The sequence below is a fragment of the Mastacembelus armatus genome, chromosome 17 (assembly GCF_900324485.2).
Source record: "Mastacembelus armatus chromosome 17, fMasArm1.2, whole genome shotgun sequence".
NCBI lineage: Eukaryota > Metazoa > Chordata > Actinopteri > Synbranchiformes > Mastacembelidae > Mastacembelus > Mastacembelus armatus.
The window spans coordinates 4,574,804-4,595,229 of NC_046649.1; the positions used below are offsets into that span (position 1 = coordinate 4,574,804).

The following is a 20,426-nucleotide window of genomic DNA, read 5'->3' on the forward strand; positions in this document are numbered from 1 at the left end:
GATTGACTACTGAATCAGTATTTGTGGATAATTAATTATTATATTTGGTTTTTATATTTTAGTTTTTCTCTCTACACTGTCCTGTGTGTTATAGTTCCTTATGTGTCCCTTTTCTGTACTGTTCTGTAATACTTTATTTCCCTGTCTTACTCTTGTTGTCTTGGTAAATATGTTTTCATGTGTTGGTTAGCTTCTGTTCATATGGTTGTTTGTTTGGCCACTAAATAAAGTTTGTTTCATTCATTACACCTGCATCTCTTCATTTGCCTGAATCTGGTTACACACCTGAGGAACCAGCCAGAGCCTGAGACGTCCGACCAGTCAGAACATTGCACAGTCTATCTTTGCCTGGGTCGACGATGCCCCTTGTTCTCCTGTTCCCAAGAAGGTCTGCAATGCCATGCCTGTTCCTGTTGAGGCGTCTGCCATCGTAGCCAACACTACCTCTGTTCGTATTCTCGAGTGGATCAACGCTGCTGCCTCTGTTCATGTTTCAACATCACCACAGCTGTTTGAGGTAATAACACAATCCTGGTTCTGGCCTCCAAGGGGGCCACCAACAGCATCCCCTGTATCCATTAGTGGGTGTATGGTCAGAGATGCTGATGTCGGGCTTGTCCTTGTTTCTGTCCAGGCACCAGCATATGCTGTGCTTTCTGCTTATGCCCACTGCCAATGTTACCCTGCCAAGCAATGCCAGGTTCCTGCTCCTGTATGCAGCCAAGGCCATCCTCATGAGCAACCTGTGCTTGCTGTATCCACCCACCATAAAGGCCATCCTTCCAAGTAGCACTAGTTCTTATATGCTCTCCAGTTCCCCTCTTCAGTCAGCCTCTGAGGCAGACTGGAAGCTGGTACAATACAATACACTTCATTGTCCCCAGTGTCTCTGCTGCCATTATAATCTGTGCCATTTTGCACAAGGCTGCATCTAATTCTCCAAAGTCCTATTGACTGCTATATATTAGTTTCTGTCCCTATACTCCTCTCTAAATGAAGTGTCAACTCCAAACTCCTTAATAAAGAAAATATTTGCATTAATGATAATTTGTCTCTTTCCCTGGGAGCACACTGCAGAAACAGCTTTCAAGAGAAAAACCTTAAATATACAGAACTAGCTACAAAAGTAGGGAACAATTTCACAACCAGAGTTCAGTGCTGCGAAGCCAGAGCGGCACCTGTTCCTGAACGGCCTGGGACCCACGCCCGCCTGAGAGGGCATCCCCCTGAACGGCCTCGGACCTATGCCTGCTTGAGCCTTCCACCGGGATGGCTCCGGACTTTGTTCGCCCAAGGGGTTGACCTCATCACCAACCCTGGAACCTGTCCCATCAGAGCCATGATGGTGGCTTATGTTACCTTGTGGGGATCCTTAAAGAGGATCCTAGGACTTGGACTCAGCTCCCTCCCGCCCACCCTGGATCTTGCTTTTTGGACTTTTCTAGTGGCTGTCTGGAATCCGGCCTGTCATGATATGGATTCTTCAGTTCTGGTTTTGGACTTTTATTTTCTTTAGTTTCCTGTTTTCTCCTGTGTGATCTTGGGTAGCTTGTTTTCATTAGTTTGATCAGTTTCACCTGTGTCAAATTAGTTCTGTCCCGAAGGTATTTATATCTCCTGTTTTCCTTTGTTCAGTGTTGGAGCATTAACGTACATGTGTTTATGTCTGTCCAAGGAGAGCTTTTTAGTTTTTTTTTTTTATGCCCGGCCCGCTGAGTGGCAGAGATGTTTGTTGCCTGTGCCTGGTAAATCCAGGCAAAATAAAGAACCTTGTCCTGCATCTGGGTCCTCTCCTCTCCTCCTTCATCATCACTACCACCACATCATAACATCTGGGTGGTTATCACATTTTTGTTGCTTAAGGAGTGAAACACCATAATTGAGAGGGTGCCCATCTGATGACCCTGTAGACTCACCTACCCTCTCACAGCCACACAGAAGCTGTATAGGGGTTACTAATAAGACAGACATTTTATTCTGAAAGACACTGTTGATATTTTTTCTGCAGAGTAATATGACTGGTAGTATCAGTGGAGTAGTAAGGAGAGAGTAGAAAGTAACTGAGGATGATGTGGTATACCTCCAGGTATTCAGGGCACCGTGCCAATCTGTGTCACTGAAGAGTGATAACAATGACAGCCATCTTTGTTACTGCACGTAAACAGGGGCTGGAGCTGTCCTGAGGACTCTGAGTATATTTACCTGTACCAGTAGGTCTTAACCAACAGGATGGCCTGCATTTTGCCCATGTTCTGTAGTGGTGCTTTTGAAATCATTGGATGTGAGTTTCATGACAGGTTAGGATTGGAGAATGGGGCTGCTTGTTGTGCGGCCCTGAATACTTATGACACCTGCATGGTAGGTTAAGTATCATTTCATCTGGATATAGAGTTTCCATAGCAATGCTCATATATTTGTGTAATGCTAATAATTGGAACAAATCTAGAATTTGATTTTAAAAAATTAACATGGACTTATAATGACAAAGATACAGTTGTAAGCTGTTATTTCCAACCTTGGTATGGTTGAGAAGGAGAAAGAAGTAGATATAAAATTTGTGAAAGAAAATTCACAGCTTCCAAAAAACCTATAAAAAGATCAATTAAACATCCTTGTCTAATGAATCTCAGGCAGGATAGTGGAGGAAATTGGTGACCAGCTGTTTTCCTGAGAAAAACCAAGGTTACTACTAAAAGTAATAGCATTATTGCTGGACTGCTGAAACAGTATATAATTAACTCACAGATCATAATTATAAGAACAGGTCTTATTGGCATGCTTATAGAGGATCAGAAGGAGATATATAGATTTCAGGTCATGCCATAGCTTTTACTGATACTGTCTGAGTTTTTCAAAGTGGCCTTTAGTTGAGGCCCAGGGAAAGAGAAGTTTGGAAAGCTGCAATTAAACGTGAGACAAAGTCAGACACATATGTCATAATGGCCTAGAACATGAGGAGCACTTAAAATGAAACTACGAATGATAGTCCTATGAGATGCGAAGGGCATAATATTGTTGCAAGATGACCTGCCTGATAATGCTGATGACAGTCTTATCACCTTTAACTGTGACGCATTCTACAGGTGTCCCCACATGAGACTTCCAAAAGAATGGAGGATTGGTCACATTGCAGAAGGTCCTGATACCAACTGCAGGAAAATCCCTGGTAGCAGGGTAATACCATTCTATTGTGTCTGCATTTAAAAAACGTCATAGGAGAAGATATTATTCCTATTATGCGGAACAAATTACCAAAATCTCAGATCTGAGCATCAACCTTCATCTAGCAATATCTTATTGTTGGTGGATTGGATGATGCCTAATAAAATATAAAAGAGCAGCCTTGAGGAAATATTTTCATAGTAAAATTGATTGTTAAAAATTATACAAGTAGGTAATTTTACTTTTGACCTAGGTGGCAATTCATAGCTTTGATTTTACACTCTTCCCCTCATTGCTCCTCCTCAAAAGCAACTATTGGAATCTGGTTTCTGTCCATGGACAGTACTCACTTGGAAAAACTATTTAGCACCTGACATGACAGGAAAAAACTATGGTAGAATTAGAGATAGAGAGGTTATGCTTGGATGAGTCATGGGCGAGTTATGCTGCAGAAAGTTCCTGGCACTGCTCCCGTAAAATCACATTATTTGGACATGAGAGGTAGAGACAAACAGGCAGAGAGGGCAGCCAGACATCATGAGAGCCATAGAGAGCCCTGTCATAAGTGATGGCGATTACCCCAGTGCTGCGTGTGTGTGTGAGAGGGCATAATAGTATGTGTGGAAGTAGTGTACCTTTTGATGTGTGTGTTTGTTTGTGTGTGTATTAATAAGAAGGTCAGGGTGGTGCCCTTGGCCTTGTAAGGCAGGGTTATCTAGGGTTATATATTTGAATCCTGCCTACCCTGCAGGTCTAGTAGCTGCTTCTCTTTCACCTGGCCTCGGTAAGTATGCACAACTGATTACATTTGTATTCACAGATGCTGTTTCTCATACTGTATCTTTCAATTAAACAAAGGTTACATGGCTTAAAGTTGATCTCATCAACAACATTTGAAGTATAATTAATACAGGGGCGACATACATATTTAACATAATGTTGCTAAATCAGATGCCATTGTTAAATATACTTTGACAGTTGTACTAACCAGGTTACCTAATTATTAACAAGAGATCTGATGTTAATGTGCCTCAGCTATTTCACACATTTTACTGTAACATCAAAAATCTTCCTTATATTTCCCTTCACCCACTGCAGTCGGATCACCGATTTATTTACTGAAGCTTACCTGTCATCTGCGTTGAACCCACAGGTAACTGTTTCTTTCGTAATGCTTACATGGCAATTCATATTGTACAGCTAATCATTGATATAGTATGCCTATATTCTGCTGACCCTCACAGGTTTAGAGTAATGTTTTAGACATAGATGTATTTATAAATGGGTAAATAGTAGTACAAACAGGCTGAGGATTTAATCATCTCTGCCGGCTGCATGTACATTAGTGCAGCCATGGGGGATGCAGAGATGGCTGTGTTTGGGGAAGCTGCCCCGTACCTGAGAAAGTCGGAGAAGGAGCGGATGGAGGCCTCCACACGTCCCTTTGACATAAAGAAGGAATGTTTTGTCCCGGATCAAGTGGAAGAGTTTATAAAGGCAACCATCACAAGCCGAGATGGAGACAAGGCCACTGTTGAGACGCAGAATGGCAAGGTCTGTATTTGCGTTTTAGCACTCAGACACTATTATTAACAAACCACATGGTGTTTTTGTCATAGATTCAAAGATAAAATTACTGTTAACCGATCACTAACCTCTCAATATTGTAAGCATGTTGTTCAAATACTGTACAGTAGATTTAAAAATCTGGTCATAGCTACGTGTACTGTAGAAGGTCAAAAGGCAACCACAATCAAATGCCAAGACTGTTCCACTTCATTCTTTAGTACATTTGAAACTAATTTGTGCCATAAAACCGACTGAAACCATTTGAGTCACCATCAGTTAGAGCAGCACAGGAAACACGTTAGATCTGCTTGGAGTGTGAATTTGTGTGTTGGTCCTTGTCTGGAAGCAAGTGTTAATCCCAGTGTAAATCTATGTGTGATTTAAAGCGTCTATCCTTGAGTGAGTGCAAATACAAGTTCAAATGAGACCCTGAGTGCTGCTGTAATTAAAGAGTCTCCATTCGCTACACTCAGCTGCTTAGTGAACAAAACAAGGCATTGCTGCCATCTGGTAATAATGATGTGTGGCATGCGTTATAATATCACACAGGCAATGTCGACAATAATAGTGTAGTACAGGCAGGTAACATCAACAGTAATCATCTGGATTTTTAGCTTACTCACTTCTTTGCATATTAATCAATGAACTGTCTTCATTTTCCTTAGACTGTGACTGTTAAAGAGTCTGAGATTCTGCAACAGAATCCTCCAAAGTTTGACAAGATTGAGGACATGGCCATGCTGACCTTTCTCCATGAGCCTGCTGTGCTGTATAACCTCAAAGAGCGTTATGCATCATGGATGATCTATGTGAGTTATAATTTAAAATAAATATCATTCAACTGGCATCACTTTTAAAGTTGCGAACAAAAACAAAATAATGGATTGAAAAGCACAAGCACGGGATCCTCTTCCAAGGATGGGACAGTGTATTCAAACATTTTGATTTATATATAGAATTGAACTGATGCCAAAATGGCATTTTCTGTGTTTCTCAGACCTACTCTGGGCTGTTCTGTGTGACGGTCAACCCTTATAAGTGGCTGCCAGTCTACGACCAAAAAGTGGTTGTTGCCTATAGAGGAAAGAAGAGGAGTGAAGCTCCTCCTCATATCTTCTCCATCTCTGACAACGCCTACCAGTACATGCTGGCAGGTATGGAAAGATAAGACAGATTGGTTTTACTTTTGCTACATATGCACATACAGAATATTAAATACTAATATAATTCTATTCCCTGCCAACTTGTGTTTGTAGACCGTGAAAACCAGTCCATTCTGATAACGTATGTAACTACTTACACATTCTTGACACTTATATAAAATTGTGTTCTCTATTATGCCACTGTAAATATTGATCAGTGACTTTGTAATTACAGTGGAGAATCTGGTGCAGGAAAGACTGTCAACACAAAGAGAGTCATCCAATATTTTGCAAGTATTGCAGCTGGAAGTGTTAAGAAAGAGGTCATTACCAAAGACAAGGTGAATAATGAGCTGTCAAATGTGTGATTTTTTGTTGAGGTTACAGGGAGTCTTAGACTAGTATAACTGCAGATAACACAGGTTTACAATGAAACACTAAGTGCCACCATCAACTCACACCATTTTTAATTAAGATGGGATAGATTTGCTATACATAAAATTCTGGTGTCAAGTAAAAACCTGATGTTAAAGCCATGCAAAGAGTATACAAAGAATCTTTAGCAGCCTCTGGTGGCATCACACACATACTGAGTAAAATGTTCTTCCGTGACAGGGTACCCTGGAGGATCAAATCATCCAGGCTAACCCTGCTCTGGAGGCCTTTGGCAATGCCAAGACCATCAGGAATGACAACTCTTCGAGATTTGTGGGTATCTAATTTCTGTTGCTGGTTGTATTTAGTTCCATGACAACGTTTCTAATAGCAGTAGATATCATGGTATCTTTGTAAATGAAAAAATATGCTTTCAGGGTAAATTCATCCGAATTCATTTTGATACCAGGGGGAAGTTAGCCTCTGCTGATATTGAAACATGTAAGAACAAAAGTCTTTATCATTAATAATGTAAATATCAAAAATAAGCATAGAAATATAGTTGATTCTAACTCATGGCTCTGTCTTCACTCTTGTATTTGTCAATCAGACCTTCTGGAAAAGTCTCGTGTGATCTTCCAGCTCAAGGCTGAGAGAGATTATCACATTTTCTACCAGATTCTGTCCAACAAGAAGCCTGAAATTCTAGGTTGGTACTAGTCCAGGATTCATTTCTGTGTCAGTGGTGGTTTGCCATCATGGGCTTTATACTTTAGTTCTGCACCATCTTACAGTTGCTCATATTTTCTCTGTTTCCTCTAGAGATGCTCTTGATCACAAATAATCCATATGACTACGCCTTCATCTCTCAGGGGGAAACCCAAGTTGCCTCTATTGATGATGCTGATGAACTGATGGCAACAGATGTCAGAATCTCATTCCTATTTTTACATGTTACATTCACCTCTATGTATTTTCTGTGTTTTTGATTCAGAAATGTATTATTTCATAATTACACTCTGCATATGTTTTGAAAAGTCACTGCCTGCTTTTCCACAGAGTGCCTTTGATGTGTTGGGTTTCACTCAAGAGGAAAAGAACTCTGTGTACAAGCTGACTGGTGCCATCATGCACCACGGTAACATGAAGTTTAAGCAGAGGCCACGCGAAGAACAGGCAGAGGCTGATGGCACTGAAGGTTAGCAAAGCTCTTTGAAGCCACAAGACGTGCTAAATGAGATATGAATGAGGACTCAGTGATTAACCTGTTTTCTCAGATGCTGACAAAGTTGCATATCTGATGGGCCTGAACTCTGCAGACCTGATCAAAGGTCTTTGTCACCCAAGAGTCAAAGTAGGAAATGAGTGGGTCACCAGGGGGCAAAATGTTGCTCAGGTGAGAAATAAGGATAATTGTCTTAAAATCTTGTACTCCCTAACTGGTGTGCTCTGTTTCTAATAAATGAACACAAGGTGTTCTCTACATGGATCATATTCAAACTGATTTCAGTTTGATCCAATAACTGTTTCATATATTTACTTGTGTCAGGTTAAATAGTAGAATAAAAACTGTAAAAAAAACATGTATGCATCTGCTCAAATGTATCCCAAGTGAAAAATAAATATGTTAATTCATACTTACATGATACTTTTAGCATATAAAGTGTTCTAAAGTGTTGCAAAGTGTATTTGTGCTTGTGCTGAAACATAGTAAAAGTACATTTTGGTAAGTCTCCAAAGTACAAGATTAGTAAAACAGTTACTGATACAAAAAAATATTGGCATGATATCAATACTTAATTAGTGCTTTAGCATATTTCTTAAAACATATTTGTAAGTATATTTAGTTTAGTTGTATTAAGTGCAATTTCAGCGGTTTCATTTTAACACAACTTCAAGTATAGTAAAATCTAACATTTAAAAAGTCTACTTAATAGACTTTTAGAAAATATACAAAAATATATTTTCTTTCACTGGGAATTACCTGTTCCACAGGTGAACTATGCTGTTGGAGCTCTGTCCAAAGCTGTTTATGAGAAGATGTTTCTGTGGATGGTAATAAGAATTAACCAGTCATTGGAGACCAAGCAGCCTCGTCAGTACTTCATTGGTGTACTGGACATTGCTGGATTTGAGATATTCGAGGTAAACTTTTTCTATTTATGTTCATATCATCTATATTTTACAATCCCTTTCATTTATGTACTGTAGCTATAAATTTTAATGCATGTAATACATACAGTGGGTACGGAAATTATTCAGACCCCTTTAAATTTTTCAATCTTTGTGTCATTGCAGCCATTTGCCAAAATCAAAAAAGTTCATTTTATTTCTCATTAATGTACACTCAGCACCCCATCTTGACAGAAAAAAAACAGAAATGTAGAAATTTTTGCAAATTTATTAAAAAAGAAAAACTGAAATATCACATGGTCATAAGTATTCAGACCCTTTGCAGTGACACTCATATTTAACTCACATGCTGTCCATTTCTTCTGATCCTCCTTGAGATGGTTCTGCTCCTTCATTGGAGTCCAGCTGTGTTTAATTAAACTGATTGGACTTGATTAGGAAAGGCACAAACCTGTCTATATAAGACCTTACAGCTCACAGTGCATGTCAGAGCAAATGAGAATCATGAGGTCGAAGGAACTGCCCAAGGAGCTCAGAGACAGAATTGTGGCAAGGCACAGATCTGGCCAAGGTTACAAAAGAATTTCTGCAGCACTCAAGGTTCCTAAGAGCACAGTGGCCTCCATAATCCTCAAATGGAAAAAGTTTGGGATGACCAGAACTCTTCCTAGACCTGGCCGTCCAGCCAAACTGAGCAATCGTGGGAGAAGAGCCTTGGTGAGAGAGGTAAAGAAGAACCCAAAGATCACTGTGGCTGAGCTTCAGAGATGCAGTAGGGAGATGGGAGAAAGTTCCACAAAGTCAACTATCACTGCAGCCCTCCACCAGTCGGGGCTTTATGGCAGAGTGGCCCGACGGAAGCCTCTCTGAAGTGCAAGACACCTGAAAGCCCGCATAGAGTTTGCCAAAAAACACATGAAGGACTCCCAGACTATGAGAAATAAGATTCTCTGGTCTGATGAGACCAAGATTGAACTTTTTGGTGTTAATTCTAAGCGGTATGTGTGGAGAAAACCAGGCACTGCTCATCACCTGCCCAATACAATCCCTAAAGTGAAACATGGTGGTGGGAGCATCATGTTGTGGGGGTGTTTTTCAGCTGCAGGGACAGGACGACTGGTTGCAATTGAAGGAAAGATGAATGCGGCCAAGTACAGAGATATCCTGGAAGAAAACCTCTTCCAGAGTGCTCAGGACCTCAGACTGGGCCGAAGGTTCACCTTTCAACAGGACAATGACCCTAAGCACACAGCTAAAATAACAAAGGAGTGGCTTCGGAACAACTCTGACCGTTCTTGACTGGCCCAGCCAGAGTCCTGACCTAAACCCAATTGATCATCTCTGGAGAGACCTGAAAATAGCTGTCCACCAACGTTCACCATCCTCCAACCTGACAGAACTGGAGAGGATCTGCAAGGAAGAATGGCAGAGGATCCCCAAATCCAGGTGTGAAAAACTTGTTGCATCATTCCCAAGAAGACTCATGGCTGTACTAGCTCAAAAGGGTGCTTCTACTCAATACTGAGCACAGGGTCTGAATACTTATGACCATGTGATATTTCAGTTTTTCTCTTTTAATAAATTTGCAAAAATTTCTACATTTCTGTTTTTTTCTGTCAAGATGGGGTGCTGAGTGTACATTAATGAGAAATAAAATGAACTTTTTTGATTTTGGCAAATGGCTGCAATGACACAAAGAGTGAAAAATTTAAAGGGGTCTGAATACTTTCTGTACCCACTGTATATTTATTACTATATTAAATTGACTACAATAATATATAATATATAAATAATACTATAATTACTGTATTAAAATACAATTTGTTGTCATGACAGTTCAACACCTTTGAGCAGCTGTGCATCAACTTCACCAATGAAAAACTGCAACAGTTCTTCAACCACCACATGTTTGTGCTGGAGCAGGAAGAGTACAAGAAAGAAGGCATTGAATGGACTTTCATAGACTTTGGTATGGATTTGCAGGCCTGTATCGACCTCATTGAAAAGGTGAGAGAATGAGTTACTATACGTTCAGACATGGACAAGAATAGACAAAAATAGCTGTTTTCCTAACAACTCATATTTTCCCCCTCAGCCCATGGGTATCATGTCTATCCTTGAAGAGGAGTGCATGTTCCCCAAAGCCACGGACATCACCTTTAAAGCTAAGCTCTATGACAACCATCTGGGCAAATCTGCCAACTTCCAGAAGCCCAGAATTGTCAAAGGAAAACCAGAGGCTCATTTTGCCCTGGTTCACTACGCTGGAACTGTTGATTATAATATCAACAACTGGCTGGTGAAGAACAAAGATCCTCTGAATGAGACTGTTGTAGGACTCTACCAGAAGTCTAATCTCAAGCTGCTCGCTACACTCTTTGCAAATTATGCTGGGGCTGATTCAGGTACCCCAGTGTGAACATGTATTTTGTAGATTAGGATAGTTTTCTGTCCAGTATTAAGGTGCCATATCTTTTTGAATAGTTGAAGGACATGAAGGTAAAAAAGAGAAGAAGAAGAAGGGTTCAACATTTCAGACTGTCTCTGCTCTTCATAGGGTACTGTATATATCATTGGATATGATATTTTGCACATAAAAGTACGCTGGTGTATATAAATGTATTTCTCACCCTATTAAAGTAGAACCTAATCAAACTGATGACCACCTAAACTTTAAATGTTTAATCACCTCCACAGGAGAACTTGAATAAGCTGATGACCAATTTGAGGTGTACTCACCCTCACTTTGTACGCTGCATCATCCCCAATGAGACCAAGACTCCTGGGGCAATGGAGAACCCTCTGGTGATGCACCAGCTGCGTTGTAATGGTGTGCTGGAAGGCATCAGGATCTGCAGGAAGGGCTTCCCCAACAGGATCCTCTATGGAGATTTCAAACAGAGGTGTCGTTTAATTTAGACTAAACAGTGGATAGGTCCAAAAGAACTAAAATAAAATGCTATGAAGACACATTATGTGTGACTTTTCCAGATATCGCATCCTGAATCCTGCTGCCATCCCTGAGGGTCAGTTCATTGACAGCAGGAAGGGAGCTGAGAAACTTCTTGGGTCTCTGGATATTGATCACAATCAGTACAAGTTTGGACACACTAAGGTATGATCTGGAATGGTTCTGATATTGGGAAAAGTGACTAAAAGTAACACATGATTTCAGTAGATACTATAGAAGACTGCAAAAAAGTAAAACTCCCATTGCTGTTTTAGGTGTTCTTTAAGGCTGGATTGCTGGGTTTGCTTGAGGAGATGAGAGATGAGCGTCTCTCTAAAATCATCACTGCCATTCAAGCCAGATCCCGTGGTCTTTTGTCTCGTCTTGAGTATCAAAAGATGGTTGAACGCAGGTATCCAGCTGATATTGATCATTAAACATTAATTAAAAATGATTGGCTTGTGTTATATTTCACTATCTACCACTAACCTTATACTTTATTTAAAAAGAGATGCTTTATTAGTGATCCAGTGGAACATCCGTGCCTTCATGGGGGTCAAGAATTGGCCCTGGATGAAGCTGTTCTTTAAAATCAAACCTCTGTTGAGATCTGCTGAGGCAGAAAAGGAGATGGCCAATTTGAAGGAAGAATTCCTAAAGTTGAAAGAGGCTTATGCAAAATCAGAAGCTCGCAGAAAGGAACTAGAGGAGAAAATGGTGACTCTTCTCCAAGAGAAGAATGACCTGCAGCTTCAAGTTCAAGCTGTGAGCATGGCATTATACTTACAGTACATTTTCCTTTGAATGTCATTACGGTATGTACTAATGGAATTACATGCTTGGCAGGAGCAAGATAATCTGTGTGACGCTGAAGAACGATGTGAGGGGCTGATCAAAAACAAAATCCAGCTGGAAGCAAGAGTCAAAGAGTTGACAGAGAGAGTGGAGGATGAGGAAGAGATGAATTCTGAACTGACGGCTAAGAAAAGGAAGCTGGAGGATGAGTGCTCCGAGTTGAAAAAAGACATTGATGACTTAGAGTTAACTCTGGCTAAAGTGGAGAAAGAGAAGCATGCTACTGAGAACAAGGTACCACGTTTAAATGAACCATTTCCTCCAACACAAATCAGTAACTAATTGAGGAAACCATAATGCACCTGTTCATACTTCACAGGTAAAGAACCTGGTTGAAGAAATGGCAGCACAGGATGAAATCATTGCCAAGTTGACCAAGGAGAAGAAAGCCTTACAGGAAGCTCATCAGCAGACACTGGATGACCTGCAGAGTGAAGAAGACAAAGTCAACAGTCTGACCAAAATCAAGGCTAAGCTGGAGCAACAAGTGGATGATGTAAGAAACCAAATCAAGATGATACAATTATTAAACAGTTCACAGGTGTTTTAATCATGTGTATTATCATTAAGCTTGAAAGTTCTCTTGAGCAAGAGAAAAAGATTCGGATGGACCTTGAGAGAGCAAAGAGGAAGCTGGAGGGAGACCTAAAGTTGACACAGGAGACCGTTATGGATCTAGAAAATGACAAGCAACAACTTGAAGAGCGCCTGAAAAAGTACACATTCATTTTTACGTTGGTTATTTAGTATCTTCAGTATCATTTGTTTTTATAAGCTTAGACTGACTGAACAAAATTCTGCAGGAAAGATTTTGAGATCAGTCAGTTGAATGCCAAACTTGAAGATGAACAGGCCATAATCATTCAACTCCAAAAGAAGCTGAAAGAGCTGCAGGTAAAAATGTGTACCATTGTGTCTTAATTATATGTAAGCAATCTTGCAAAAATGTTATATTTAAAAATGTTGTACTGATATTAGGCCCGCACTGAAGAGCTGGAGGAAGAGCTGGAGGCAGAGCGAGCTGCCAGAGCCAAGGTGGAGAAGCAGAGAGCAGATTTGGCCAGAGAGCTGGAGGAGATCAGCGAGAGGCTGGAGGATGCTGGAGGAGCAACTGCAGCCCAGATTGAGATGAACAAGAAGAGGGAGGCTGAGTTCCAGAAACTCCGCAGAGACCTTGAAGAGGCCACTCTGCAGCATGAAGCCACCGCTGCCACACTCAGGAAGAAACAAGCTGACAGTGTGGCTGACCTGGGAGAGCAGATTGACAACTTGCAGAGAGTCAAGCAGAAACTGGAGAAGGAGAAGAGTGAGCTCAGGCTGGAGCTGGATGATGTGGTCTCCAATATGGAGCATTTAGTTAAATCTAAGGTAGGCATGCCTTATAGTAGATTTTCACATTGATGTATCAACCAATATTGACCTGGTAATGATTTTTGATTGATTAACATGGCAACACCTCTGGTGTGAATTTGCTTCTCTTAAAAGGGAAAATGGGGATGCAAATAAGGAAAATATAGTTCAGGAAGTTCCCTCATGTCTGGTTGCTGCTCCACGTTGCAATTTACTAAGATGCCTATTTTTAAGCATGTTATGATCTCTGAGCTGTAAATGTAAATGACACTGTCTGAAATGTTGCTACATAGTATTTGAATGGTGTCAAAAAGTGGCTATTAGTGATAGTATATTTATTTTGAAGACTAACTTGGAGAAGACCTGTAGAACATTGGAGGATCAAATGAATGAATACAGGAACAGGTGTGATGAATCTCAGAGAGCCATTAATGACCTCACCACCCAGAGAGCTAAGCTTCAAGCTGAAAATGGTCAGTATTATCCTCTTCTCACATGAAATAAGAAAATGTGTGTAATGTAGAATAATGCCTCTCTGAAACATCTGTCTTTCCAGATGAATTTTCAAGACAGTTGGAGGAGAAAGACTCTCTTATTTCTCAGCTGACTAGAGGAAAGAATTCCTACAGTCAACAACTTGAAGATCTGAAAAGACAACTAGAGGAGGAAATGAAGGTATAAAATTAGCAAAACTGTCTTTATGTTTCAAACATAGTTACCGAACCATGTTCATCCAACCTTATCTATATTCAGGCCAAGAATGCATTAGCCCATGCAGTGCAGTCTGCTCGGCATGATTGTGACCTGCTCCGAGAGCAGTATGAGGAGGAGCAGGAGGCCAAGGCTGAACTGCAGCGCAGCATGTCCAAGGCCAACTCTGAGGTGGCTCAGTGGAGAACTAAGTACGAAACTGATGCCATCCAAAGGACAGAGGAGCTGGAGGAGGCCAAGTGAGTAAAATGTATTTTCACTGGAACAATTCAGCAGTTTAAACGCAATTAACCATGAATATATGACATCCAGAAAGAAGCTGGCTCAGCGCCTGCAGGACGCTGAAGAGGCCGTTGAAGCAGTGAATGCCAAATGTTCCTCTCTGGAGAAGACCAAACACAGACTGCAGAATGAGATTGAAGATCTCATGGTGGATGTGGAGAGGTCTAATGCTGCTGCTGCTGCTCTGGACAAAAAGCAAAGAAACTTTGACAAGGTAGGGTTTCAAATATAGACCTCAGTTTTTTTTTAAGCTTTAGAACATAATGACCATAAATCCACATGTTTCAGGTCTTGGCAGAATGGAAGCAGAAGTATGAAGAGTCTCAGTGTGAGCTGGAGAGCTCCCAGAAGGAAGCCAGGTCTCTGAGCACTGAGCTCTTCAAACTGAAAAACTCCTATGAAGAATCTCTTGAACATTTGGAGACCATGAAGAGAGAGAATAAGAATCTTCAAGGTAATAGACCAGATTAGTACATGTGTCTTAGCAGGTAATGCCCAGAGCATATCCATAAAAAGCTAATTACATTCAACTATTTCAATACACAGAGGAGATTTCTGACCTCACTGAGCAACTTGGTGAGGGAGGAAAAACTATTCACGAGTTGGAGAAGGTTCGTAAGCAGCTGGAGCAGGAGAAAAGTGAGATTCATTCTGCACTGGAGGAAGCAGAGGTAAGACTAAAACTTCTGACCCTCACTTTATCACATATATACATGTATCTTTTCAAAACATATAAATTGGAAAATAGTAATACTATTGATTTGCAAAACTCCTGATCGTAGGCTTCTCTTGAGCATGAGGAAGGGAAAATTCTCCGAGCCCAACTTGAATTCAACCAGATTAAGGCCGACATGGAGCGTAAATTAGCTGAGAAAGATGAGGAGATGGAGCAGAGCAAGAGGAACCTGCAGAGGACAGTGGATACCCTGCAGAGCTCTCTTGAAGCTGAGTGTCGCAGCAGGAATGAGGCCCTTCGTCTGAAGAAGAAGATGGAGGGAGACCTCAATGAGATGGAGATCCAGCTCAGCCAGGCCAACAGGCAGGCAGCTGAGGCCCAGAAACAACTTAAGGCTGTTCATGCACATCTAAAAGTAAACTAGCACAAGAGAAGCTCACTTTCTTTAGGTGTTTTGAGTTCAAAACATTAATGTGACTAATGTCATCCCATTAAGGACTGCCAAATTCAGCTGGACGAGTCTGCTCGGGCCAATGATGACCTTAAAGAGAACATTGCTATTGTTGAGAGGCGCAACAACCTGCTTCAGGCTGAACTGGAGGAGCTGAGGGCCGCTCTGGAACAAACTGATAGAAGTCGCAAACTTGCTGAGCAAGAGTTGCTGGATGTTAGTGAGAGGGTGCAGCTGTTGCACTCACAGGTAACATTTAGTTTCTACTGCATATGTTTCAGACATATTTCTTGTTTGTTTCATAGTCTCTCTTTTCACTCTGAAATGGTTACTATTCATGTAAAACTAGAACACTAGTCTAATAAACCAAAAGAAGAAGCTGGAGGCTGATACATCCCAGCTTCAGACAGAAGTAGAAGATGCAATACAGGAGTGCAGGAATGCTGAAGAAAAGGCCAAGAAGGCCATTACTGATGCTGCCATGATGGCAGAGGAGCTGAAGAAAGAGCAGGACACCAGCGCTCACCTGGAGCGTATGAAGAAAAACATGGAGCAAACCATTAAAGACCTCCAGCACCGTCTGGATGAAGCTGAACAGATCGCCATGAAGGGAGGCAAGAAGCAGTTGCAGAAGCTCGAGGCCAGGGTGAGTTATTCCTGTTTCATTTGTTATTGAGATTATTTTTGGTCAGCAATGATGTTAAACTGTTAGTAAATCTTGTCCATGACCAGGTGAAGGAGCTTGAAACTGAGATAGAAATGGAACAAAAGAAAAGCAGTGAAGCTGTGAAGGGCATCCGTAAATATGAGCGCCGCATCAAGGAACTTACCTATCAGGTTTGTGGCCAATATGTAGTTTGATGTGTGTATTAAATTATCTTTAAGGAAATTAAATTTGTAACCGCCTCTCTTATTGTCACAGACTGAGGAGGATCGCAAGAATATTGTCCGACTTCAGGATCTAGTTGACAAACTGCAGCTGAAAGTCAAAGCGTACAAGAGAACAGCTGAGGAGGCTGTAAGTGTGGAAATGTGTGAAGTGTTCTCTTCATGTGGCTTCTTCCTCTGCCAGTATGATCAGTTTAATGTTAAGTAATTTAATTTGTTTGCTTAATTTCACTTAAACAGGAGGAACAGTCTAATGCTCATCTTGGCAAGTTCCGTAAGCTGCAGCATGAACTGGATGAGGCTGAAGAGCGAGCTGACATCGCTGAGTCTCAGGTCAACAAGCTGCGCGCCAAGAGCCGTGATGTGGGCTCAAAGGTTTGAAGCATGCACTCTGCAGGAGGTGCACAGCATCTCACCCTGACACATGCTCCGCTCTGTTGGCTGTATTTAAACTTTGTATGCTGCTCTTCAGTTATTCTGTGCAAATATGTAGGTTGCATTAGTTTGTTCATGACTATATTGCTTTGTGGTACTAAAGCAATACTAATCTGATGACCTAACACTTGTTTTCTCTATTTCTTTTTCCCCCAATGTCCCTGGCTGCAACAGAAAGGGTTTGATGAGGAGTGAAGCTTTGGACCCATCTGAAATGCTTTTGCCTTCGGTTTATAGTAGAGCCCCTCAACTATCACTATTCACAACCTGTAGTGCTTAATAAAATCTCATCAAGCTGTTGCATATCACTGTATTCTTCCCATTTATTTTTTTGAGAATGAGTGGATTCATGGGATACCATAAAGTAAATGTGTTAAGGTAAATATTGTGATGACTACAATATGGAATCGACATACAATTCAGTACCTATGCATAGTATTAAAACGCCGGTAACCATCAATTTATGTAGATAAAACTGAAATTTTCTATTGGCACGACATGGAGGTGACGTGACAGCTTAAACAAGGGAGAGAACCTAAACAAAATTCTTGTTCTAAAAACAGATTTACAGAATGCACAGGAGCCTGGGCGTCAAGGTCAAAAACAAATCGACGCACATACTCAAGCCTACTTTAATACCACATGTAATCACTTTCAGCTAAATCCAACTAAATCCTTATTGTAATTCTGTCTGGTCCTCCAAAGGGCCAGGAGATGTTTCAGAGAACCAATAATCAAACATGTAGTGCATATACGGAAATAAATTATCAGAAAAAACAACAAATTACATTGAGAGTAAGTGATATAGAGGCATGAAGAGAAGTTGACCTGCTAACCAGATACATCTGTCTAGAGGTTTTCCACACTGCTGCTGCTGTGAAGCGTCCTTCTCTTTGGGGGAGAGGGAGGTGTCAGATTCCCTTCTGTGTGATATTCCAGTACTTTTGTCTCTTATTCACTTATTACACGTCATGTCCTTAACTCCCCTGAGTGGACAAGCAGGAATTTATGAGCTAATTAAAACCCACTCACTACACTGCTTAAAGAGGTGCACCACATACAGCACAGTATGTGCTGAGGATTATCAACATGATTTAACAGGACATTAGAGCCCATGTCTTATCAGGGGAAACGCCTCTGCTACACAGACCCATACACTTCACAGCTCCAGCAGCAGTAACACCAGTAGTAGAAAAAAATGTAAAATTGGTTAGTTGCCATGCACAAGCAATAATTGATATGCATGAACAAAGAAAGAAAAGATCACCACTTAAAGAAACTCAAACCTGGTTAGCAGAAAATCCCCCTGGCACCATAGCAACAAATGTTTTTAAAGGTGACAAAATTAAACCATAAAAAGGAGGTTTTACTAGGATCACCACTTATAAGGGGCATTCTTCTATAGGTCACTATCTAGTTTTGAATGCAGAAGTAAACTGACCCTTTGCCTAGAAATTATATTCATATAAGGGTAATTTGCAAACATGAGTATGGATACAAATCTCTGTGGGAGTTGGGCAAGTTGTACACACTTCCCCTTGGTTGGACTGTATTCATTCATTCATTCATTCATAGAAAAAGCTTTCCGCTGAACATAAAACAGTGAGAATTTGTTATTACCACAATGTAACTGGGAACAGTTTAGTAGTATATGAATGTAATATCTGAAGAAAAATGTGAATATACATAATATTAAATTTGAATATACATAATATTAAATTTAAACACAGTATCAGCACCAACGGTAAAATTATAGTCAGGTTTGTATGATGATGATGATGAATGATAAGTTTTTAGGATTTTGGCCTCTGTAAACCACCAAATTGAATTTAAAATGAAACATTCAAGATATGAGTGAAGCTTTAATTTAAAATGGGTTAGACAAACGTGTGACATTAACCATTCTTTTTATACACCCAGCCCAGTTTTTTTGTGGCTCATAAGAAAAAATAACATAATTACAAATCCAAGGGTCATATGAAGATCCTTTGCTCTGAAGTCTGGAACCCATGGACATGACCATGGACATGACCATGACCAAGCCTTTACTGCAGCTGCATTCAGCTGTTGCTTATTTGTGGGTTTTTCTGTCTTCAGTTTTGTCTTCAGAAAGTGAAAAGCATGCTCCCTTGGGATGGGATCAGGTCACCAGTGAAGAATATCCTGTTTGCTGTTTTGGTCATTTTCCATCTGCAATATGAAGCATCATCCTATTATTTTTGAATCTGAGCAGAGAGTGTAGCCCTATTCATTGCTGAATTCATCCTGCTTTTATCCAGTTACACATGCCCATGCCATATCATTGCCTCCACCATGTTTGACAGACGACATGGCCTGTTTTGGCTCTTGAGCTGTTCCTTTGTTTCATCATGCTTTTCTCTTTCCGTCATTCTAGTACATTCTAGTACTTTGTCAGTCCAAAGAATCGTATTCCAGAACCAGGAAGGCTTTTTTAGGTGATTTCTGCAAAGTCCAATCTAAACTTTCTGTTCTTGAGGTTTCCAGTTAATTCCTTCTCTTGGGCAGTCCCAAAGCTTTTGCTATATCTAATGTTTTTTACAGCTTAATGACGGCCTCTTTAACGTGGATAGACATCTCTTTGGGCCAGATGTTAAGTGTTTCTGTAAACACTTATGAAATGTAACTATTACTCTCTGAAACAACTCTAGAGCTTTTATCTGCTTGAAAGAATAGGTCATATGTGGCCATGAAATTGCTTCTCAGTCATTTGTACCATCATTTATGAGTCACCAAAAGTTGGGGTGGGTGTATAAAAATGGCTGTAATTCCTAAATGACAAAATTTTTTGAACCTGACTGAATTAAACCTGAAAGTATTAACTATGCCAAAAATATGAAAATATGCCAAAATGATAAGATAGATAATGTAACTAAACATAAAACTCTGGAAACCTGAACAGAAATATTAAAAGTTTAAAAATTTTGTAGGAAGCTGTCTGGTAAAATTAACTTTAAAATATCAATTGCTGCTATACTGAGTAAACAGATATATGGCTAAATGCAGTATCAAAATCCTTCTGTAGTTTTCTAGTATTTAAATACTTATGTGGCAATGTGCATAAAGAAAACATCTAAATAATGTTTCCTTCAATGAATAGGAGGTTATCTTCACTTGGTCTTTAGTGGGGGCATGGAATCTCTCACTTCCATTTGGCACCCTGACGCCAGCTGTCGGTAATAAGGAAGTTATCAGAATGGAAATAATCTCAGCACTTGTCAGCAGATGTTAACCCTCCTTTTATCTCTTGACCTTTAAAGTGGCTATGGTTACTGGTGCTAGAGTGGCTGTGCATTATAGTTCGCTTTACATTCTTACAGTGTCTATAGTATAAGTTATTGGGTAAGTTTTATGATGTAAATCAATAAATATTATTAAATAGGGGGTAAGGTCTGTTAAATTCAGACTAATTGTACATTGAGTATCATT

The 20,426-nt window shown here is 40.3% G+C and overlaps 1 protein-coding gene across 2 annotated transcripts; it reads left to right on the forward strand.

The window, feature by feature from the left end:
- The first annotated feature begins 3,852 nt into the window (after window positions 1–3,852).
- Window positions 3,853–17,282, forward strand: LOC113134054 (myosin-7-like). Of its 2 annotated transcripts, XM_026313261.1 has the most exons (39): window positions 3,853–3,946; window positions 4,261–4,315; window positions 4,509–4,716; window positions 5,397–5,540; window positions 5,729–5,885; window positions 5,988–6,015; window positions 6,109–6,214; window positions 6,489–6,581; window positions 6,686–6,749; window positions 6,859–6,957; window positions 7,071–7,174; window positions 7,308–7,446; window positions 7,526–7,644; window positions 8,244–8,393; window positions 10,218–10,388; window positions 10,477–10,786; window positions 10,866–10,939; window positions 11,079–11,284; window positions 11,373–11,496; window positions 11,607–11,743; window positions 11,841–12,096; window positions 12,178–12,420; window positions 12,506–12,682; window positions 12,757–12,902; window positions 12,990–13,080; window positions 13,165–13,554; window positions 13,883–14,009; window positions 14,093–14,211; window positions 14,290–14,486; window positions 14,560–14,743; window positions 14,818–14,983; window positions 15,076–15,200; window positions 15,312–15,620; window positions 15,702–15,905; window positions 16,006–16,302; window positions 16,389–16,493; window positions 16,579–16,674; window positions 16,785–16,919; window positions 17,154–17,174. In XM_026313261.1, the coding sequence occupies exons 3-39, from the start codon at window positions 4,516–4,518 to the stop codon at window positions 17,172–17,174; spliced, it is 5,814 nt and encodes a 1,937-aa protein (XP_026169046.1). In that variant the 5' UTR covers window positions 3,853–3,946; window positions 4,261–4,315; window positions 4,509–4,515. The 2 variants fall into 2 exon arrangements, with proteins under 2 accessions (XP_026169046.1, XP_026169047.1); XM_026313262.1 differs by lacking the exons at window positions 3,853–3,946; window positions 4,261–4,315 and having other exon boundaries at window positions 4,516–4,716; window positions 17,154–17,282.
- The last annotated feature ends 3,144 nt before the right edge of the window (window positions 17,283–20,426 follow it).